The sequence below is a fragment of the Lissotriton vulgaris genome, chromosome 9 (assembly GCF_964263255.1).
Source record: "Lissotriton vulgaris chromosome 9, aLisVul1.2, whole genome shotgun sequence".
Lineage (NCBI taxonomy): Eukaryota > Metazoa > Chordata > Amphibia > Caudata > Salamandridae > Lissotriton > Lissotriton vulgaris.
This window is the reverse complement of record NC_141697.1, coordinates 280,914,708-280,933,753: the sequence shown is the minus strand read 5'-3', so window position 1 is coordinate 280,933,753 and position 19,046 is coordinate 280,914,708. Positions and strand designations below refer to the sequence as shown.

Below are 19,046 nucleotides of genomic sequence, written 5' to 3'. Positions count from 1 at the left end.
TGACCTTTTGGGATAGACAGCCAGTCCGAACTCCTGCAATTTTACGGATCTGACATATTCCAGTGGCTAATCAAACATCCAATAAAGGTGTACGTCAAATGGCACCAAGCTAATAGTTGAAGGATAGCTTGGTGTGGTAGTGTGTTATTAGTTGATGGGCTAGGTAGATTATTTGGAATGTTTTGTATGGTCACATTGGTATAATATTACTGGGGCTGTTTGGAAATTATTAGTTGTGAGTCAATGTACTGGATGACATGTTTGACAGACATTGCTCACTGGACCACCTTTCTACTATAAATTACTGCTACCCCAATACAATGGGGTCCCCTTATTATTATTTAGTTGGTGATGAGCATGGGGTAGGCAAAGCCTGATGTTCCTAGTTTAGTGTTAGAGGCTTTTGCTGTACATGGCACAGCTCTACAATTCATCATTCCTGAATCAGCCTACTAATTTCATTACTCGAGGAAAAGCAGCATGGTTTTGCTGAGTGCCCACCTGAGCTTTCAAATGTTTTGTTTAGCTTTTTTTATGTGAGAGTGTGGATCATTACTGGCAGAAAAACTGGGAGTGTCTGAACTATAGTGGGACCTCATGATGATTATGACGGTGGCTCTACATATATTTGTGGAGGCATCCTAGAACACACCACATATCTTTGACATCTTTTGAGTTCCTCCAACAGACTGTTGTCATGCAAATTTGAGAGGGATGTGTGTGCTAGTACACACTGGCATTTGTCTCAGTTTCCCCTGGCATGCAGCTGTGAAGCTAGTCCTTCAGTGATGCTGACAATTTTGCAAGTGAAAGTTCTTGCTACTGATTTTCATGACCATGCTGGTTGTGTAACTGGCTGTAAGTCCCAAAGTGAGGACTCACCTTCATGACTTACAAGGTGCTGATGTAGGTAAGAGGTGTTGCATTTGTGGGCAAAATCAGTCAGTGGTGTGATATAGTCATGACTGTGTGTTTAATGGAACTGTGAATGTTCCATGCCAGAGACACATACTTATAAAAGTGATGTCAATGTGACTGTCTGGTAAAGGTTGATGTTGCCACAATCAGTGCTGAAGGTAATGTGTGTGTAGGTATGAGAAAGCAGCCCCAGTATAATATATAGGAAGTACAAACAGTCTTTCTAAGTGTGTTCTTGTAGTAAAGGGTTCCACCACTTCAGAGGATGTGAAGTTGAACTTAATAGCCTGTGCATTGTTGTGATCTTGGCCTGGGTGATTGCTCCTGGCCTGTTATAGTTTAATTCATCTGGATTGTCTATCCGTAGAGGTCCATTGATTTGTTACTGTAACATATATCTTTTCGAAGCCTTGACTATGCATTAATATTTTAGTTAATTATTTTTCCTTCTTGTTTTAACGTTTATGGTTGTTTTTTTTAACCTTTTCTGTTAGGCTTCCACAGTAGTGAGACTGTATAAGGCAACAGAATATGTTGCACCTCCTCTCTCGTTTTGTTGTCAACATCAGAGAACCGGAAAGACATTTTCTAGACACACATCAGTGGATTTGGGGAGAATAAATCTCTGCCTTTATAAAATAGGTAGAGGCAATGTTTTGTGAATATTGGTGGACCAGCAGGATATTAATTCATTCATCTGGGTAGGTAGTCACCAATGCTTTAACATTTCTGAGAAGTTGACACTGTTGTGAATTATAGATTTTCTCAGTGTCGTTAATTTGTCATCTGCCTACTACTAAATCTATTTTTGTATAGGTTCTAGACATTTTGCCCAATTTGTAACATCTCTTGGAGCTTCTCGGTTTTGTCGTATGCTCTTATAGCAGATCTTCAAGGGCATGGACACAGTAAGATTTTTTTCAATGCAAAATCTGATTAGACATCCTGCTGTAGATCTCAGTCTCGGAGCAGCTCACATCTGCAACTGCATAGGAGGGCTGGCTTTAAAGAACATCACATGAATTTATAGATTCACCTTTAAGTGAAAATTGAAGGTTCATAAAAACGGTCTTACTTCTGTCATATATCGCTCAAAGAAAACATTCAATTTCTTTATAAAAACATTTTGAAGATTGAAAAATATCTGCCTTAGCTATCGATAAGCTAATACTTGAAAAGCAAATATACCTAAGAGTGTACAGGTCAGCTTAAAATTCCAAAAAGCTAGGTTTCCTCATGTTAGGAAGGTAAAAAAGAAAGTCCTGAGTACTTCCAAGTTTGTTTAATGGTACGCAGTATGGATCTGGTGAAAATATTTCTTTGATCGAATCCAAGTGATCACTAAGACAAAGCCTCAAGTTGTCTCTTCCTGTCTTAATACTGAACAACCTCTCTTCAGTTACCATTTCTGATACATTTTTAGGATTTGGATTGCAAAATGCAGAGGTTTATCCTAATAAACCACAAACCATTGAAACAGTTACTCAGTTGCTTATAAATGACTGGACTAATGATGTAAAAAAACAAGCAGCTTTAGTGAGAATACCCTAACATACCTGCAAGTATGAAACTTTGTTCAATACCATGACTAAATTCAATACTCAGGACTTGTTCATACCCTTGAATCGGTGTGTTATACAATTTTGCATAGCCTTTGTTGACTATAACACCCTCAATACCCTACATGTTCCAATTCTCGGTTGAAAGATTTATGTTGTTCTTTACCCAAATTGTCTTTACAGTAACCAAATCATCTACTTAATATTGATTAGTTATGTATTTTGTGCTCTAATAAACAATATGTTTAAAAAAGATGAGCTTCATATGTTGTTTTCTAGAATTAACAGGAGAGTGGAATGATTCAGGATGCCAGTCAAATACAAAATAGCCAGGTGAGGGTACATTCTGTGAAATGTTGGTCATGTTATCCCCAGAGAAGAGAACAGGACCTAGGTGGGTTTTAGTAATACTAATACGAATCTACAGCTTGATGATTCAAAAAAGAACTGAAAACACAATGGATGAATGCCCTTGTTTGACGTCACTTACCGTGAGGAGGGGGTCCTTTCTTTTCACTAGGTCTACGATGTTGGTTTGTGCTTTGCCCCTCTATTTGCCTGTTGAACTTATATGCTATATTATTTCCTCTTGCCTGGACATATTTTATTGCTCCAATACTTTGCTTATCATTGTTATTGTTTTTTACATGCAACGCTGTTTGTACTTCTGTAAAGCGCTCTGATACCCACTTGGGGCATATCTGCGCCATATGAAACTTTTTAATACATAATTAATAAATAATGTATATGTGTACAAGGACAGCAATCAGCTGAGATACTTCATTAGGTCACGGGAACACTGATCCAAATATATAGACCAATTTTCCAAAGTAGACTTCCTTAGGGGGATCATGCAAAAAAGGGCATATATATTTTGTTGAAATAAGAGTATAAGAAATAACTTATTTGCATTAAGAGGTATAGCAATCTATGGCCAAAGAACAGTAGGTTTAAAATAGGTTACAAAGCCACCTTCGAGAATGATGCCGCAAGACAAGTTTTGCAATGGAACTGCTGCATTTTGTGGTAGGCAAGGATGTCATAGTTGCTTTTTCCTCTGAGGCACTCAAGGTGTGAGAGTGCAAATGCAATGTTACAAAAGAAAACGCTGAGCCATTCATTATTTTTGGTCCACTTTTGGGGCCCGGCTTTTGTAGTGAAGTCTGAATACAAACCCTTACTTCACAAGTTTAAATGAAGCAATGATGGAGAGAGTAGACCCTTCTTGATGTACATATAAGGAGATATTCTTTATGATGCCATCTCTGGATGGAGACAATTCAGAAAACTACTGAACAGTCTCCCGGTTGCCATATATAGCCAATGAATTACAGCAGTGAATGGACATGAAGTGTTTAGCCATTTTGATATTACTCGATCTACCAGCAGCTTTTGGCACTGTGAAACATTTAACACTGGCAAATCCTTTCGCTATAACTGGCATTAAAGGTTCTGGTCTGAAATGGTTGAGCAGTTATCTTCATGATAGATCATATAAAGTTCAGATGGGTGAATAATTTTCTGATGACATAGCATTACCAGCAGAGTCCAAGAAGGTTCAGTTATATCTCCCCTCCATTTTCACTCTTACTGATACTAGCCATTCTTCCGGAGGTTTGGATCTTTCTTATGTATTCGGATGACACACAAATTAATTTAATATTGAAGGCAATGGCCCAGCTTGTGTTGATAATGTCTACAACAGCTTTCTACATATCTACTGCTGGATGGCCAAAATAAACTAAAATTTAATGGAGATAAAGGAGAAATTCTTGTCCTATTAAGAACACCTCTCTAAATAGTTTGCCGTTTTAGCCCACGATTTTAGGTTTAGCCCTCACGTCGTTACCAAGTGTAAAAATCTCTAAGGGTCAAATTTGATTCAGAGCTTACTCTGTCAGACCAGGTTAGAGATGTTACAAAAACCTGCTGGCTCCAGCTAAAGGAGCTAAGAAGGCTAGTCCACCTCTTCAGCTTCCCACTAAGATGGAGATTATTAATGAATGTTTTATGTCGCAGATTGATTATTGAAATTCACTGTACCTTAGCCTTTCATTGAAAGACATTTGAAAAAACTGCATCTAATCCAAAAGCAGCCGCAAGACTAGTGGGCAGCCTCCATAAATCGGATTCAATTTCTCCAGCATTTGTCTCATTTCATTGCTTGCCCGTACGACAAATAGTCAAATTCAAATCCCTATATCCAGGTTTATCAAGCCTTTTATTTAAATGGTAAAACCCCTCTAGGTCAGAAATTCTCATATCATTAACCCATTTGCAGTTTAAGATCGGCTAGCAGTGGCTTAGTGCAAATTCCAAAATATTCATGTTAGACCTTAAGAGGTCGAGCTTTCTCAGGGGCTACTGTAACACTTTGGAAAGCTCCGCCAAACAGTTATCTTATCTGCTGCAGTTTAAGAAAAGCATTAAGACTCTACTTTTTTCAGAAATGTAGCGCATTCATTATTTTTTTACGTTTGGTTCCAGGGCTGAGTTACCCATGGGTGAATGGGCACTCTATGAAATATAAATAAATAATTGAATATACAGCGCTGGGGTTTTTAGGGTGATCATTTCTTATGTTGTCATGTAATAAAAACGTATCAGTTCCACAAAGTGTGTTTGGAGTTTGCTTATTCAAACTGCCAGTAATCTGTGTAAAAGGAGAATACACTGTATTTAAAGATAGTTAATTTCTGGCTGTTGAAAGAGCAATTTTCGGCTTAAATGACTGGAGCATAATTCCACAGAATCGTGGAGGAGTAATGGGAATCTATTTAAAAACATATCCCACTCAATGTATACTTGTGATGCTAGCCTGTGGGTGTCCAAAGTGGTACTAGCATTTGGACAACAGGTACAGTACAACCTCAACAAATGGAAGAAGTAGAACACCTATTAGTTGTCATGGGTGGAATTACAGCTGAAGATAATGGTAAAAGACTGGGTGATTTGGGCCACTAGTGACAAGGTGTGATCACGGAGAGCCTCTCTTGCCAAGCTTGAAAGTACCAGTCAGGTCCAGTAAGAAATTGGCACTTGATAGGTTGGGTGAGTGCCTTGATAGAGTGTGGGTTGTACATTATGGTCCTTAGGGATTGTGAACTTCTGCAGAGCATATAAATAGGTTTTTCTGCACTGTAATGATCATGTTTCTCATAACTGTAATTAAGACACCCAGACATGAATGGTGTACAGATTCTTTCTGACAACGTTCACAGTTTCCTGAAGGTGTATGTTGCAATGCATGAGCATTTAACATTTTACATATCTACTCGGAACAGTCAATTCGGCTGTGGTTCAGAGTTGACATTTGACTTTAGAGAATGGACTACCATGTCAGACTCCAGGGTGAGTTTTGTTTGTTTGGAATGCACCACCTCAGACAGCATCTCAGGTGTGCCCCTTTTTAGGTCGAGCGTGGGCATTGCACGCGCTGCTCTGTGAGACATGCTGTATTCAGGTGTTTACTTGAAACTCTGCCCACTCTCTGTCCATATTTTCATTGGCTTGTGTCATTGTCCTTTATAAACGGTGGCTTTTCATTAGTCAATAGGCTTAGTAGTCCCTCCTCAGTACCGCCTTGTCTCATTTTGTAACCTCCCATGAGGACATCTCCTGTTACATTGGTTGTTACTCGGTAGGCTTTAATTACAGCCTCTGAGCGCTATTTTGTTAATGTTTTTAACATGCCTGCTGTTGCAGCCAGGACACGCTCTCCCACAATCTTTATTTTTCTTCATAGCATGGCACGTCATGCTGATACAATTGGAACAGCGCCTTTGGTTTATTTGTGGCACCGAACGTAGCTGCATGTTTTTTTTTCTTCTATTTCTTCACTTTCTTTTTGTTTTCAAGCGCGCCATGCCGCGCTTTCACGTTCATGAAGCCCCTTTCTTTAGACAAGCTGCATCTAAAGAAAGGTGTGCGACCCCTATTAAAGTGAAACCGCAGCTTGGGCCGCTTTTACCAAAAAAAGCATTTGTGTGTCAACTTGACAAACAGATGCTTTTTTTGTTAAGCCCCCCATACCGCGCTTTCACTTTCATGGCGGCCGTACCCCTTTCTTTAGATGTGGCTCGTCAAAGAAAGGGCAGAGGCCGCCATTAACTTGAAAGCGCAGCATGGGGCTTTTACGAAAAAAACATTTGCAATGCAATAGGTCTCACATTTACAAGAGTTTAGGCTATTGCCATTGCAAATGACAATGCATTTTATTTATCTGTTTTCAAAACAACACATACATAAAATAAATTGTTATTTACAATGCCAATAGCTCAAACACTCATAAATGTGAGACCTATTGCATTGCAAATGCTTGTTTTTTCCAAAGGGAAGGGAACCTGCACAAAGTTATGCCCAGCTGGAAAAGTAAGCCAGTGTCCTTGTGTGGCAATGGACAGGACATCCTCTATCTGTTGTTCATTGCTCTTCTGTAGAAAACTAGAGCAAATTAAAAAATGTTTCAACCTGCATGTGCATGGTGGTGGATGTCTTCTGTGTTTTGTTGTTTTTTTTTGCTACCGGAACATGTGTGGTATTGTGTTATTCACTTACTGCTGCTGCTGGGCTTTGGGGATTAAAGCGTGTATTCACTTTAAAGTGATGTCATTAGGTAATGTTGGGGCCTATCAGATGTGAGTGTAATGGTCTGAAAGTTGCATTGATGTGGAGAGTACATGGTGTGTTGTTTTCTTATGGAATAAACTGCTTTTGCCCACTCCAATATTACACTTCTCTCTGAGGTCATAGTCTGCAAGAACCCAGTAGAATGAAGCTCAGTGCTGCCCCTAAGGCCAGACATGGTAAAACCCAGCTGATCAGAAAGATAGCTCTGCTGTTCTAGGCATCTCTACATATGGTATGTGTAAGTGGTGAGGTAGATGCTGCCTGGAGCTTACGCCTGTCACATCTGTGTGCCTGGAGGACCATTAGTATAATATTGGGCAATGGACTACTGTAGAAGGCCTCAACCTTTCAGATCTATGCATCTTGGAGTATGGTTGTGTATACATCAGCATCAAGGAGTCCACTTATCAACCACTCAAACAAGGTAGACAAACTTAACTTAATGCAGAAAATGTTGCTGCTTTCAGTTTTATGACACCGCTATGAGGCATTTACCTAATGGACATATATTTGAAATGAGAAGCTATGACGCCTCTCAAAACACAATGTTAGTTGGTTTATTTAACAATGGAGAGCTCTCACTCTTTCTCAGTGCATACATGTAAAACACTGCCACTATCTGTACGTCAGATATCGAACACTGCTGCTGTTGCTAAGTTTGTACATCCAATACTGTATCACTTCCAATATTCAAGAAGTCATACCTGGGTAGAAACTTTGAATGAACTCAAAAGGGCAGTTCATTATGCAATTTACTGCCAAGCCAGTCATTGTTCAAAGCTAGAAAATCCTTTCCTAGTAGTGGCTCCTCAATGACCACTTTATTTAACAAAAACAGAATGCTGGCAGTCTCGTTAGACGTTGTTGAGCCTACTATAATGCTATAACACGCCCATATGGCACGTTATCGCTTGATCCAAAATGGCTCATGTTTGAAGGGTCTTGTATTCGGGCAATAGACCAAATGCATGGTGCATGTGACATCAAAAATGCATGACGAGAAATAAAAAAAGTAGATACAATGGTTGCATCAACACTTACCTCTTTCGCAAGTTCTGCCCCAGAATCCGGTGCCAGTACAGTCACAGACAAATCGGTTCCAGCCATCCTTGCAGACAGCATTGTTTTTGCAGGGGTAGCTGTCACACTGTTTGGAGCTGAGTCGTGAACAGGACGACTTCACGCCTGCTGCATTCTGCGCCTCTGCCAGCTGCCGGATATTCTTGCTACGCCCATCAATGAAGAGGTCCCGGATGCAGCCAACGTAGCCGTAGTTGAGCATGGCCGTCCACAACTCTGTGGGTAGGATCAGGGCTCCACGGTCCTCTGGGAGGCCACCAAGGTACATATCACCTTCTAGATCAAGGATCTCACTCTCCCCACTGGCCATGAATGGTGTGCGCTTGCTATTCACCGAGATGGTACCTGCAATAAAAGAGAGATGAGATTTAGAGGTTGCTTATGGACAAACAATAATCTCTTGAATCCCTTGCCACATTTTAATATTTAATTGTTTAATTAGTTTGCAGTTTTACTGTGGTGCAAGCCAAGCCATGAATTTGATTATCACTGACAATATACAATTAACCTATTTGTTGATCTCAGGCACTTAACAGATAGGAATAATGCTTTGTGTCCATCTAGAGGTATAAAACAGCTACAGTGCTCAATCTCAAATGTCAACTGATGCTGGAAATGTTGTAAATTATTACCTGTATGATTTATATTACAAAATCTACAAATTTATGATATACGAATGATAAAGGCAAAATTTGAGCACTGATTTAGGCTTCAAGAATCTGTCAGCGACAACCTCGGAGAGAGGACCCAAGGTAGGGCCACAATTCAATCCTCAAGGGAATGGTAATAGCCCTGGTGTGTGGATGGCAATGAACGCATAGGCGTTAGACATAAAAGGGTGATCAGCTAGGTAAGCTGCTGAGGCACAGGATGGGTTCCAAGAACATGAAGAAAAGTTGGGCATATGCTACCTAAAATGCTACATAAATCACTACCATCAGCATCATCTATCACTGTCCTCCAGACACCTCAAGGACGAGCAAGGAGAGCTTCAGGACCTCATTGAGATGCCATTTTGTATCTAATGGACTTCATCATTGCAGCAGGCAGCTCCTGAAGTTGTAATCAATGAATGCTTAATCAACTGATGTTTTCTTAACTTAAAATAACCTGGCAATTTTTGCCAAATCATGAATTGTGTGGATGGAAGCGAATGCCTGCATTAGTTAGCCTGGCTTGTTGCTATTTCGTCAAATTTGAGGCCGCCTTGTCTTAATATACATTCATGGCTTGATTTGACGTACTAATTTGCACAATATTTTCAACTAACCTTAGTTTAATGTTAAATCTGAAATACTCGTTTAAACACATTGTTGGTACTAAAATAGCTTTCAGTATTTTAATTTGCATATTTGCATACTTGATGTGCATGAATGAAGTATCTTCTATAAACAAAATTAAAAAAGGTGACAAAACAACAAGTTTGTATATAGAGGGTGTGAAGTTACTTGGGAGTGTAAAAGTGTTCAGGTCTGTGGAATAACCTCCCTATGGAGAAAGTGCCCTCACACACCCCGAGAGGTGTCATGCTTCATCATTTGGGCGTGCTCCTCGTGGGGCCGGGGCTGCAATGCCTGACAGGCACCCGCGAAGGGGCTCTTTGGCACGTTCTTTCTGATAAAGCAGTAAGGTGCGGGAGCATGTGTAGACTGGGGTGAGTAGTGTAGTGATGTGAAAACAATGAGCTAAAATAGGTTTAGGAAGGCCCTATTTAATAAATTCTATTCAGGGGTCTGGCTAACCTTAGTAAAAACAGTGGAATCCTAGTTGGAAACAATGGTCAAATAGAGCGAACCTGCTGTATATTATGGTCATGAGAAAAAAGACAAAACAACAAGCACATTTAACTTCACAATAGAGGTATAGAACTATTTAACGATGGAAACAAAGTATGTCTATTTGTGCTAAAACAAAATACAGATACAATTTTTGCTGTGGTCCTTTTTACAATAACAACGTCAAAATACCAACTTTTTTGTAAGGGTTGTTGGGATTCAACAACAAGCCAGAGCATTGATTACTGAACTTTGTGTTATTGACCCCAAAATCATATTTGTTTATTACCGAGGGCTTATTTGATTTTGCATGATCTGAGCCTTTCTACTTAACTGTGATTAACATGCTGCATTGATGACATATTTAAAGCAATTAACATTGGCCACATGTTTAACTGGCACCTGGCGATTATTACATAATTGTTAGATTAATCCCATCTCAAATGCTTGCTGCGATTAGCCATGCTTGCTTAGTTCTCCAAGCGTGAAGCTGCCACATGTGGGTCGTTTGATGCCTGACCATTCTTGGTGTCCGACAAACCAGCTCTATGACCTTGCAGTTATATTAATGCATCTTTTCTTTCTAAGCATAGTAAAATTAGCAACGTTTTATTTTTCTGTCCCCTGCTCCCGCTTCTGAATTTGACTTTGTATATCTAGTTTAATGCCCTTCAAGTAACCACCAAAAATTAAAAAGATTTAAAATATTTATTCTGTAGAATATCTAAATGCAATACTTCTGTATTTTAGAAATGGTTTACTGAAAACTATAGCTTGTGCATCGCCCTCACCGTAACATCATACCAGCCGCGGCCCGTGCAGGTAAAAGCGGTGCGGCTGGGTGGAATTCCGATGGACGATGACGAGGGAAAATTAAATAAATAATTAATTTTCCCTCGTCACCGTCCGTCAGATATGTATGGCTTTACTATAGTGTAAAAGTTTGCACAATGAAGCAGTAGCAAATTCCATGCAATGGGTGGTGTGGACTTAGATGATCAAGGCGAGGCTTGCCTTGAAAGGCTGTGAAGGCCCACAAACTAGTGAGTTTGTTGGAATTCACAACCTGCTATCTGACCCCTTTCTATCTCGTAGATTGTTGTAGATATGCAGGCAGGTCTAACCCACCATACCGAGTGAGAAAAGGGTGGATCACCCTCATACTTGGTGTCGTTACAGGGCAGGGTTTCCGCATGGGGAAAAACACTGGAGAAAAAAAAAGAAAACAGGAACAAATGTGCACTTGCGAATTGGTTTGCTTCACCTCAGAGTGTTTGTGCAAATAAACAGAGGTAAAAGCAGCCTTTGAAAAAATATCATAAGACTTACGCAGTGTTGCAAAGTCATCCGGTGCCCTGGGCACCCTCCAACTTTTTTCTGACTGATGCTGGTGGTAACTTACTCTGACTGGCCCTGGGCTCTGCCTAACCAGGCCCAGGGCCAGTGCTATGCTGAAAGAAACACATTATAATACAGTCAAAACACCTGCATACACTAAGGTACACAATGGAATGGTGGAGTACCCCTGTGATATGCATGATCTACCCTATATATAATAATACAGGGGGATTGAAACTACCTGGATGTCCCTAGGACCCTGGGGCATGCAGTTTATGGCCAGAAGCTCTTTTTGTACTTGCATGTCTCCACTGTTGAAGCCGGAGGTCAGTTTAAAAGCAGCACTGGGTGCCAGAACTGCTTTTAAAAAGTAAATTGTACCCAAGCTCGACTTTGGTATTTGGGGCTATTAAAAATGAATAACCTGCAATGTTTTGGCATATTAGGGACCCCTGGGCCTCCCCTAGGTATCACAGGAGTGGGGTTCAGTTATATATTAGGTACACCCTTATAAAATGAGTTTTTATATGCCTGGGTAAAGTGAAATTTCACATTTCACTCCCCACACTGTGGTACAGTGCTACTCAAATTCTACATTGATGCTAGGAGCCCTGTGGAGGGAAGATCTGCAATATTTCTACAGATTCAGAACCCCTAAAGTCTCCCCTAGTTGCACATGGGGTCGGGTTCCTGTAGATATAAGACAAGTACTTATAAAATATGTTTTTGTAAGTCCTGGTGCTGGAAAAATGGCTCAAGTAATTTTTACCATTGCATATCCCCTGTTACATAGGTGAACATGGTAGGCAGTTATTGATTAATAACTATGGATAGGAGAGGGCTAGAAATGCGATTTTAAGACTTCCCAGAATGGCATTATTAAATCCAACAATATCATATTGTTGTATTTCTCCTAAAGTTTAAATACAAGAAGTTTTAAGACTTTCTTGTTTGTAAGTCCAAATTCAGCCTTCCAGTGGTCTGCCCTGGTTTGTCATAGTTAAGTGGATTAGCAAGGCTGCCTTGAAGAGGTGATAAAAAGCCCCTGTGGTTAACCAGCTCTGCTGGGAGGGCAGTGTGCTGTTCCAAAGGAATGCCAGGCCAGGGGGAAGATTCGTAAACTATGTTCGTCAAAGAGGAGAGTAGAGACCATTGTCATTTACAGCTCCGAACTTCCTACCTTAGGCAGATGGTAGGATTAAGGAAGGTATGAGCATATGCAGGGGGAAAGTCTAAGTAAATTAGCCAGCTCTTACCTCCTTGTTGAAAAATCAGCCATTATGGATTTTGAAGATTTGATGCACTCTGGGACAAAATAATGCCACACTCCACAGGATGTGGTCATATATTGGAGGAGTTACCCTGCTCCCATTGGTCAGAAGTGACCTCCTGCGCTACCCAGAAATCTTGGAATAAGTATCTGAGAGGGACAGAGCCCTCCAGATCTGCTGATTAAAGCTGAAGAGAATCTGAAGCGTTTGTCTGCACTGAAGATTTTGAAGTGCATTTCCAAAGGCCAGGACTCTGAGTTTGCGCCTTTTTGCACCATTGGAAACTACAGCCCTGTGGATCACACCTGCTTCAAAAGGACTAAAGAGTGGACTCCCTGCAAGCTCTAGGTTAACAGATCTCACCTGGACATCCCCACAAAGAATTCCCAGCCTGGAGTGCCAGTGGATTTGTAAGGGTTTTGTTCAAGTGGATTGTGGAATTAAAGTTTCATACTTTCAAGGACCCTCTTGGAGATTCGAGAACCTTGGATTGTGTGTTGGATACTGTGGGACCTGCAAGCAGAACTTCAGGAAGGAGTTCTAACTGGACCCAGCCTGCTGGAGAAGGCGACACAACACAGTGGTGAACAATTCTCCAGAATAATTTCTAAAGGTGTGTCCCTGTCAGAGAAAACAAAATAACTAAAAGGGGCACTGTTGGTTTCTAAGCACTAGAAGATGACTCATCTTTAAAAATTCATTTCTCTGGTTCCCTACGGTGGATTTTTTTTATTTTGGTGTCATTTAAAAGATAAAAATATTACATATTTTTGTAAATTGGTGTTAGATTTTTATTTTGTGTTGTGTCTTAATTATGTACTGAAATTGTGTTTGTAAATGCTTTACATACCTGTTATTGAAGGTAAACCCACCTGGTCGCAGCCAAGCTACCAAGGGTTGAGCATAGGAATAATTTTCTAAGACCTATGCTGAGCCCTACCATGTGTTAGTGGCCTTATGGCCAGTGGCAGACCTACATTTGCCCCTACCAATAACCCACTTTCCAACACTCAGTCATAAGCTTGAAAAGCATGAATGGTACAGCTTCCCAGGCTTTCTACCAGTGGTGGTGGCTGCTAGGGAATAGTAGTGGTGGGGTAGGGGTGGGGGTAGGAAAAAACGAAAACATGACTTAGCTGCAGGCCACTGCCTCTTCTGCATCCTCCCTCTCTTCCTGAATCCTGCCAGCACACAGGCTCCCAGACTCATCTAAGCCAATCATAACGCTACTGTCATCAGCATGACATGACAGCAGTGTTGTGATTGGTCTGAGCAGCCAGGTTTGCCTATCAAACAGTGCCTGGGAGCCTGTGACTGTTCAATGCCTTGCTGTGCAACACAGCCAGGTGAGGAAAGGCTAAGTGTGCATGTCTGTTTGGCCAGCCCAAGATGGCTGGCCAAATCGTAAGGTGCACTTATGGTACACCAACCACTATTGCTCCCTTCCTCCCTCTGACAACAGCCAAGCTGCACCCTCACCTGGCTCCATACCAAAAATAAAATGATAGTAATGTTGTGTTATCATCTCATTTTTCCTTTTGCACTGCTCAGAGAGTAGTGAGGGAACATTCCTGTGACTTAGCGAAGGTGCCGCCGCTGCATCCTACTACTGTGTAGTGCGAATATTGTAAAATTTGGTGCTTGCACCCATGAGGAATAGTACTTATGTAAGCGCAAATTTAGGATTCCCTTTGTGAATCTGTCTCATTGCTTTCTGTTTAAATTTGAGTACTCTGTGCTCATAGTTATGATTCAGGCACAAAAGCAAGTTGTCAGAAAAAGAGTGGGGGCAAAAAAATGACTGCTCATTATGACAAACCTGATCAACAGTCGGCAGAAAAAGCTTGCCATAAGATGTATCTTAAAAAGTACAAGTATCTGGATTTTCTTTTCACGTTGCTTTTGTAACAAATTCTAGAGGAAGAGTTAAAGTTTTATTTCATACAGTGGCTGTAGGAAATTTGCCTTTTCTACATGGTTACCCTGAATTTTTCACCTTTTGCTGGACCCTATATTTTTGCTGGCTTTAGAACTATGTACAGATCACCATTGCTAACCAATAGTAAAATGCTTGTGCTACACAAATTTGAATCCGATGTTTCACAACTCAATGAGTTTAGAGAGGTGTTAGAAAGTAGTCCCCTTGCCCTGTTCATCCCCAGTTTTTTGCTGACTGAGTGGTAATGGGCTGACTGTGCCCTGGGCTCTGCTAACCAGGCCCAGGCCCAGTTCTTTGATTAAATGGTGCATGTAATTGGGTACACTTACCATTGGCAATGACAGACCCCTGTAAGTCCCTAGTGTATAATAGGACCGGGAGAAGGGGGGAGCAATCTACCTATAATCTGCCTATAAGCCCCTAGTAGATAATAGGACATGGCGATTTAGAGGCCTAGAAGATTTCCTGCACTTGCATGTGTGCATCTGCTGTGTGCCTATTGACCTTTTTAATGCAGCCTTACCTTGCAGCCTGTCTTTCAAAGTAAATTCCCACCATTGGTACTCGCCGACCCTATAAGTCCCTAGTACATAATAGGGCCAGGGAGTTCCAACTACCTACAAGTCCCTAGTTTATATTAGGGAATGGACATTTAAAGGTGCAGCAGATGTCCTGCACTTGCATGTGTGCACTGCTGAGTGTCTGCTGTAATTTTAAAGGCAGCTTTGCTTTGCAGACTGTCTTTTAAAGTAAATTCATTGCAAATTTGATGTTGGTGGTCTTGGCACTTTCAAAGTGATAATCTACCATATGTTTACATATTAGTCACCCCTATGGTCTTCCCTAGGTGTCCCAAGGGTGGGGTACCATGAAACTATAAGCAGGGACCTTATAAAAGATGTTTTATATGACCAGGTGAGGCAAAAACTGCCTATTTCATTTTTCACCTTGGCCTCTCCCACATTGAGCATGAGCTCAGTCACCTCCCGGTATTCTTCTACAGCTTCCAGTCTACACAGCTTTCATTAGATACCATCAGCTACCATGTCAATCTTCCTCTCCATGTCAGCAGAGAGCATGCTGATCAAACTCACCAGAGCATTTTCACTAGTTATTGACTGAGTCATTTGTAGGCCCATAGTCACATCTTCTTTCTGTTGTTCTCTACTTCGGGAGCATCAGGGAGTATATAAGTCGTCTCTGTGTTTTTTCTTCTCACCCATAGAGCCACTGGAGCTTGGAGCACCTCTTCCACCCAGCCGTCCAAATCTCAGTGTCTTCATATCAGGTATTCATCAAACCAACTCACCATCAAGCTTTTGACGCTAGGGTGATATCATCAGCACAGTAAATCCAATCATAGGCTTGCTTGTGCTGCTTTTCCGTTATCCAGAGATAGCAGGCCACTGGCCCTTCAGGACTTTCGGTGCACTCCTCCTGCATTCTCCAGCAGGAGTCACATCGAAGGGCATTGTGAGAAAACTAGCCACAGACCTGGTTAAGACGCAGTCCCTTTGAGTTTGATGTCTCCTTCCTGTGCATTGTGGCACCACTGGTGATCTGGTACTATCTGCTCACCACCCACACCGCGTGGGGTGACTGAGCAGGATTGCCACCACTCACAAGAAGAGGTCCAGCATGCATCCATGTTCTACTGTTCTCGGGCCACATAGAGCAGGCTGAGAAGCAGAGTGGAGTCCATCCTATTGAAATAGACCTATGTTCATCTTGGCTTTCTCAAGTGGGGCACAACACTTGGTCTCACCGGTACGGCATTTAGAATTTTTTTGCATAACTCTGGAATGTGAACTAGAGAATGGGGATTGGGCTGAGATACTAGACTGCCATTATGGGATACGGGTTACTGTCTACTTTAACAACGTTTGTGGTTTAGGCACTAATTATTCCTAAATAAAACAAACTGTCATCACACCAGTATTTAAAAGGTTATTTTTGACCTTTCCAATCAAAATACCTACCACTTTGTGTTCAATCTGCACCTTCCTAGGCAGAATCTCGCAAACTCAAATTAACAAAAATTAAAAAAAAATATGCTGCATATCAGCTCCAATGCTGCGCTACACCTTCTCGCAAAAACCATGGAAGCCTACATTTCTGGAAAATGTAAGGCGTTGTCTCATGAAATAACACAGTCATGTTGTAAGTATCAACAATATGTCAAGTAAGTACTTTCTACACTCTGACTCCAGCACAGAGCATCATAAACCTGCATTCAAGACAAAGGGGGATACAATTCTATAATCCTTCAAGGATTTGCATATATGCATAGTCTCCATACACTCCTGCAATTAAAACATCCGTAGCAACCCTGTAAAATACTATATCAATAATACAAGGTCATGCCGGAATTCTAAACATATCCTCTGGATATTACAGAAGATTTTGAATGGTTCTAATTTAGAGTTTGGCAGACGAGTACTCTACCACAAATGTGGCGATTACCCAGGCCACCCTATTACAAATGCCATAGGATGAACTGCACTTATAAAACATGGGATATGTAATCCCTATATAAAAACCTACCTCTAATTTCTTTATCAGCGAGTTGTGACACACTTTGTCACCAATTATAAGTGAAGCAGCTGTTTATAAAAGGAACTGCGGCCTCTCTTTCTTTCTATTTTGTTTTTCTAGCTGTACAATGGCAACCATAAAGGAGACATTTATAGCAACATATATTTTTTGCACTCCATCTGTAACTACAGAAAGTTAGACTTTTTCTGCATGTTTCTACATATTTCTAGCTACTGCACCATTTGAAAAAAAAACACTTGTATCAAACGTATTCTTATATCTGCTTGTAACATCTGTCACAGCTTTTTTAATTTTGCACTAGAGATTCCATTTTCATTCTTCACTTTTGCAAACGTGTGCTCTCTTTCATATGAAAGAGCCACGTACGAAGGATTTAAGGGGGTTTTGGGAAAGTTGCTGATGTGACATGTATTATAAGGGATACAGTACCCACTGTCCTACATGCTAAGGATATTGTAAGTCACCTGGCAGTTCCATAGCTTTATAAAGGAACTCAGCCTTCAGCCATCTTGCTCTTTATGGCTATGGAACTCCAGAACGCCTCCAATATCCTTCCAATGTACTTTAGGGTAAATTTTATCCCATATGTAATAAGGCAGACAGGATGACCTTCACATTTGTGATGGAATAACCCATTCACCAAACTCTAAATCAAGCACTATTGTCTCTTACACTTGGAAGCTTTGGGAAAAAAACTTCCAAAATGTGTTTAGCATGCAATGGAACACGTTTTCTTGTCTTATTCTGCAGGAAATAAATGCAACACTTTCAGAAGAGATTTGATAGCACCTTTATCCTGTACATTGTGTCCTTAGTGATGGCTCTAATGCCCAAGGCAGTTGCATCAGACAGCACCGTCAGAGGTTGAATAGACCTGTGAGTGGCTTTAGAGACCCTTCTGAGGTGATGAGATGCTCTGATATATCTTTGAAGAGGCAGGATGTGAGTGGAATATTAAATCCTTAAATGTGTAAAGAAAGACAGATGGGATGAGGCTGGAAATGCCACTGGTGCTAGAGACCCACAAGAAGCCTGGCAAAGGTACCTAATAATTACAAACAAATGCTGACTGAGAGGCGGAGTTACTCTGTCCTGCCTAATTCAGCAGCCAGATTCCAACCTCTGTCATTATAATAGAAGTGTCTGCTCCAGGAGGGGAGAATTTCAGACAAGGGAGCAGGTGGCGTTTTAACAAGTCTTCCTCCCAGCCTCTGTTGTGATCTTATTTGCAATCACTTGAAAAAAAACTAGTTTTCTTTCAGAGTGTCTCATGTATTAATTGAAAAGCAAACAGATAGCACAGATTTAGGATAAAGAGTCCTTGAAAAGCACTGTATCCGTAAGCCCAAGTGGGGGAGGGAATTATGGAGACTAGCAGCTGGAAAAGGAGCTAGAAGGTGGAAAGCCTCAGGTGAAAAAGGAGAGAGACAGGTTGGGGTGCAGTGGCAAGGGCAAAGATTGGGTTGCTTCCCTCTTCTTCTGCACCAACAGATCAATCAATAGAGACTACAGTCCAGATGAAGGTGATCACTATTAAAAGGTCAAACCCCGGCTACATATATGTCATATGCTACATAGTCTTCTGTACTATAGGATCACAGAAGTTATATTACATGAGACCCTGCCTAATCACGTGTTTCCAACTATCAGTTATTGGAGCATTTCATTAGTTTGCTCATTTTAATGAATTTCACATTTTACTGGAATAGTCGGTCGTGTTTGTGGAGTTCAAACTAATGCTTCGTAGAATGACATTCTAGGATACCGTGTCTGATGGCGCAAAGCTATAGTTCAAATTCTTCCTTTTTGGCCATGCACAAAGTATCAAACGAGGGGCCAGAAGAAAGCAAAATCCAGCTCACAAATTTCAAGTAGTATTTACGTATACAGTAAAAGAATTTATGAACCGACCTATGTACCAATTGGTTTGTTCCTTAAATAAGTAATCATAGTGGATTTAAATGTGACCTCCCTCATGAAT

General features: G+C 40.9%; 1 protein-coding gene across 23 annotated transcripts in view; it reads right to left on the bottom strand.

The window, feature by feature from the left end:
• Positions 1–19,046, bottom strand: part of NRXN3 (neurexin 3) — a 2,233,908-nt gene that overhangs the window by 1,491,584 nt on the left and 723,278 nt on the right. For all 23 annotated transcript variants that reach the window (XR_015299916.1, XR_015299918.1, XR_015299917.1 and 20 more), the window contains one exon: positions 8,148–8,531. Coding sequence is in view for 18 of the 23 variants with exons in the window: in XM_086937585.1 (XP_086793711.1) it covers positions 8,148–8,531 (384 nt within the window). In the remaining 5 variants the exon portion in view is untranslated. The remainder of the gene's footprint in view (positions 1–8,147; positions 8,532–19,046) is intronic.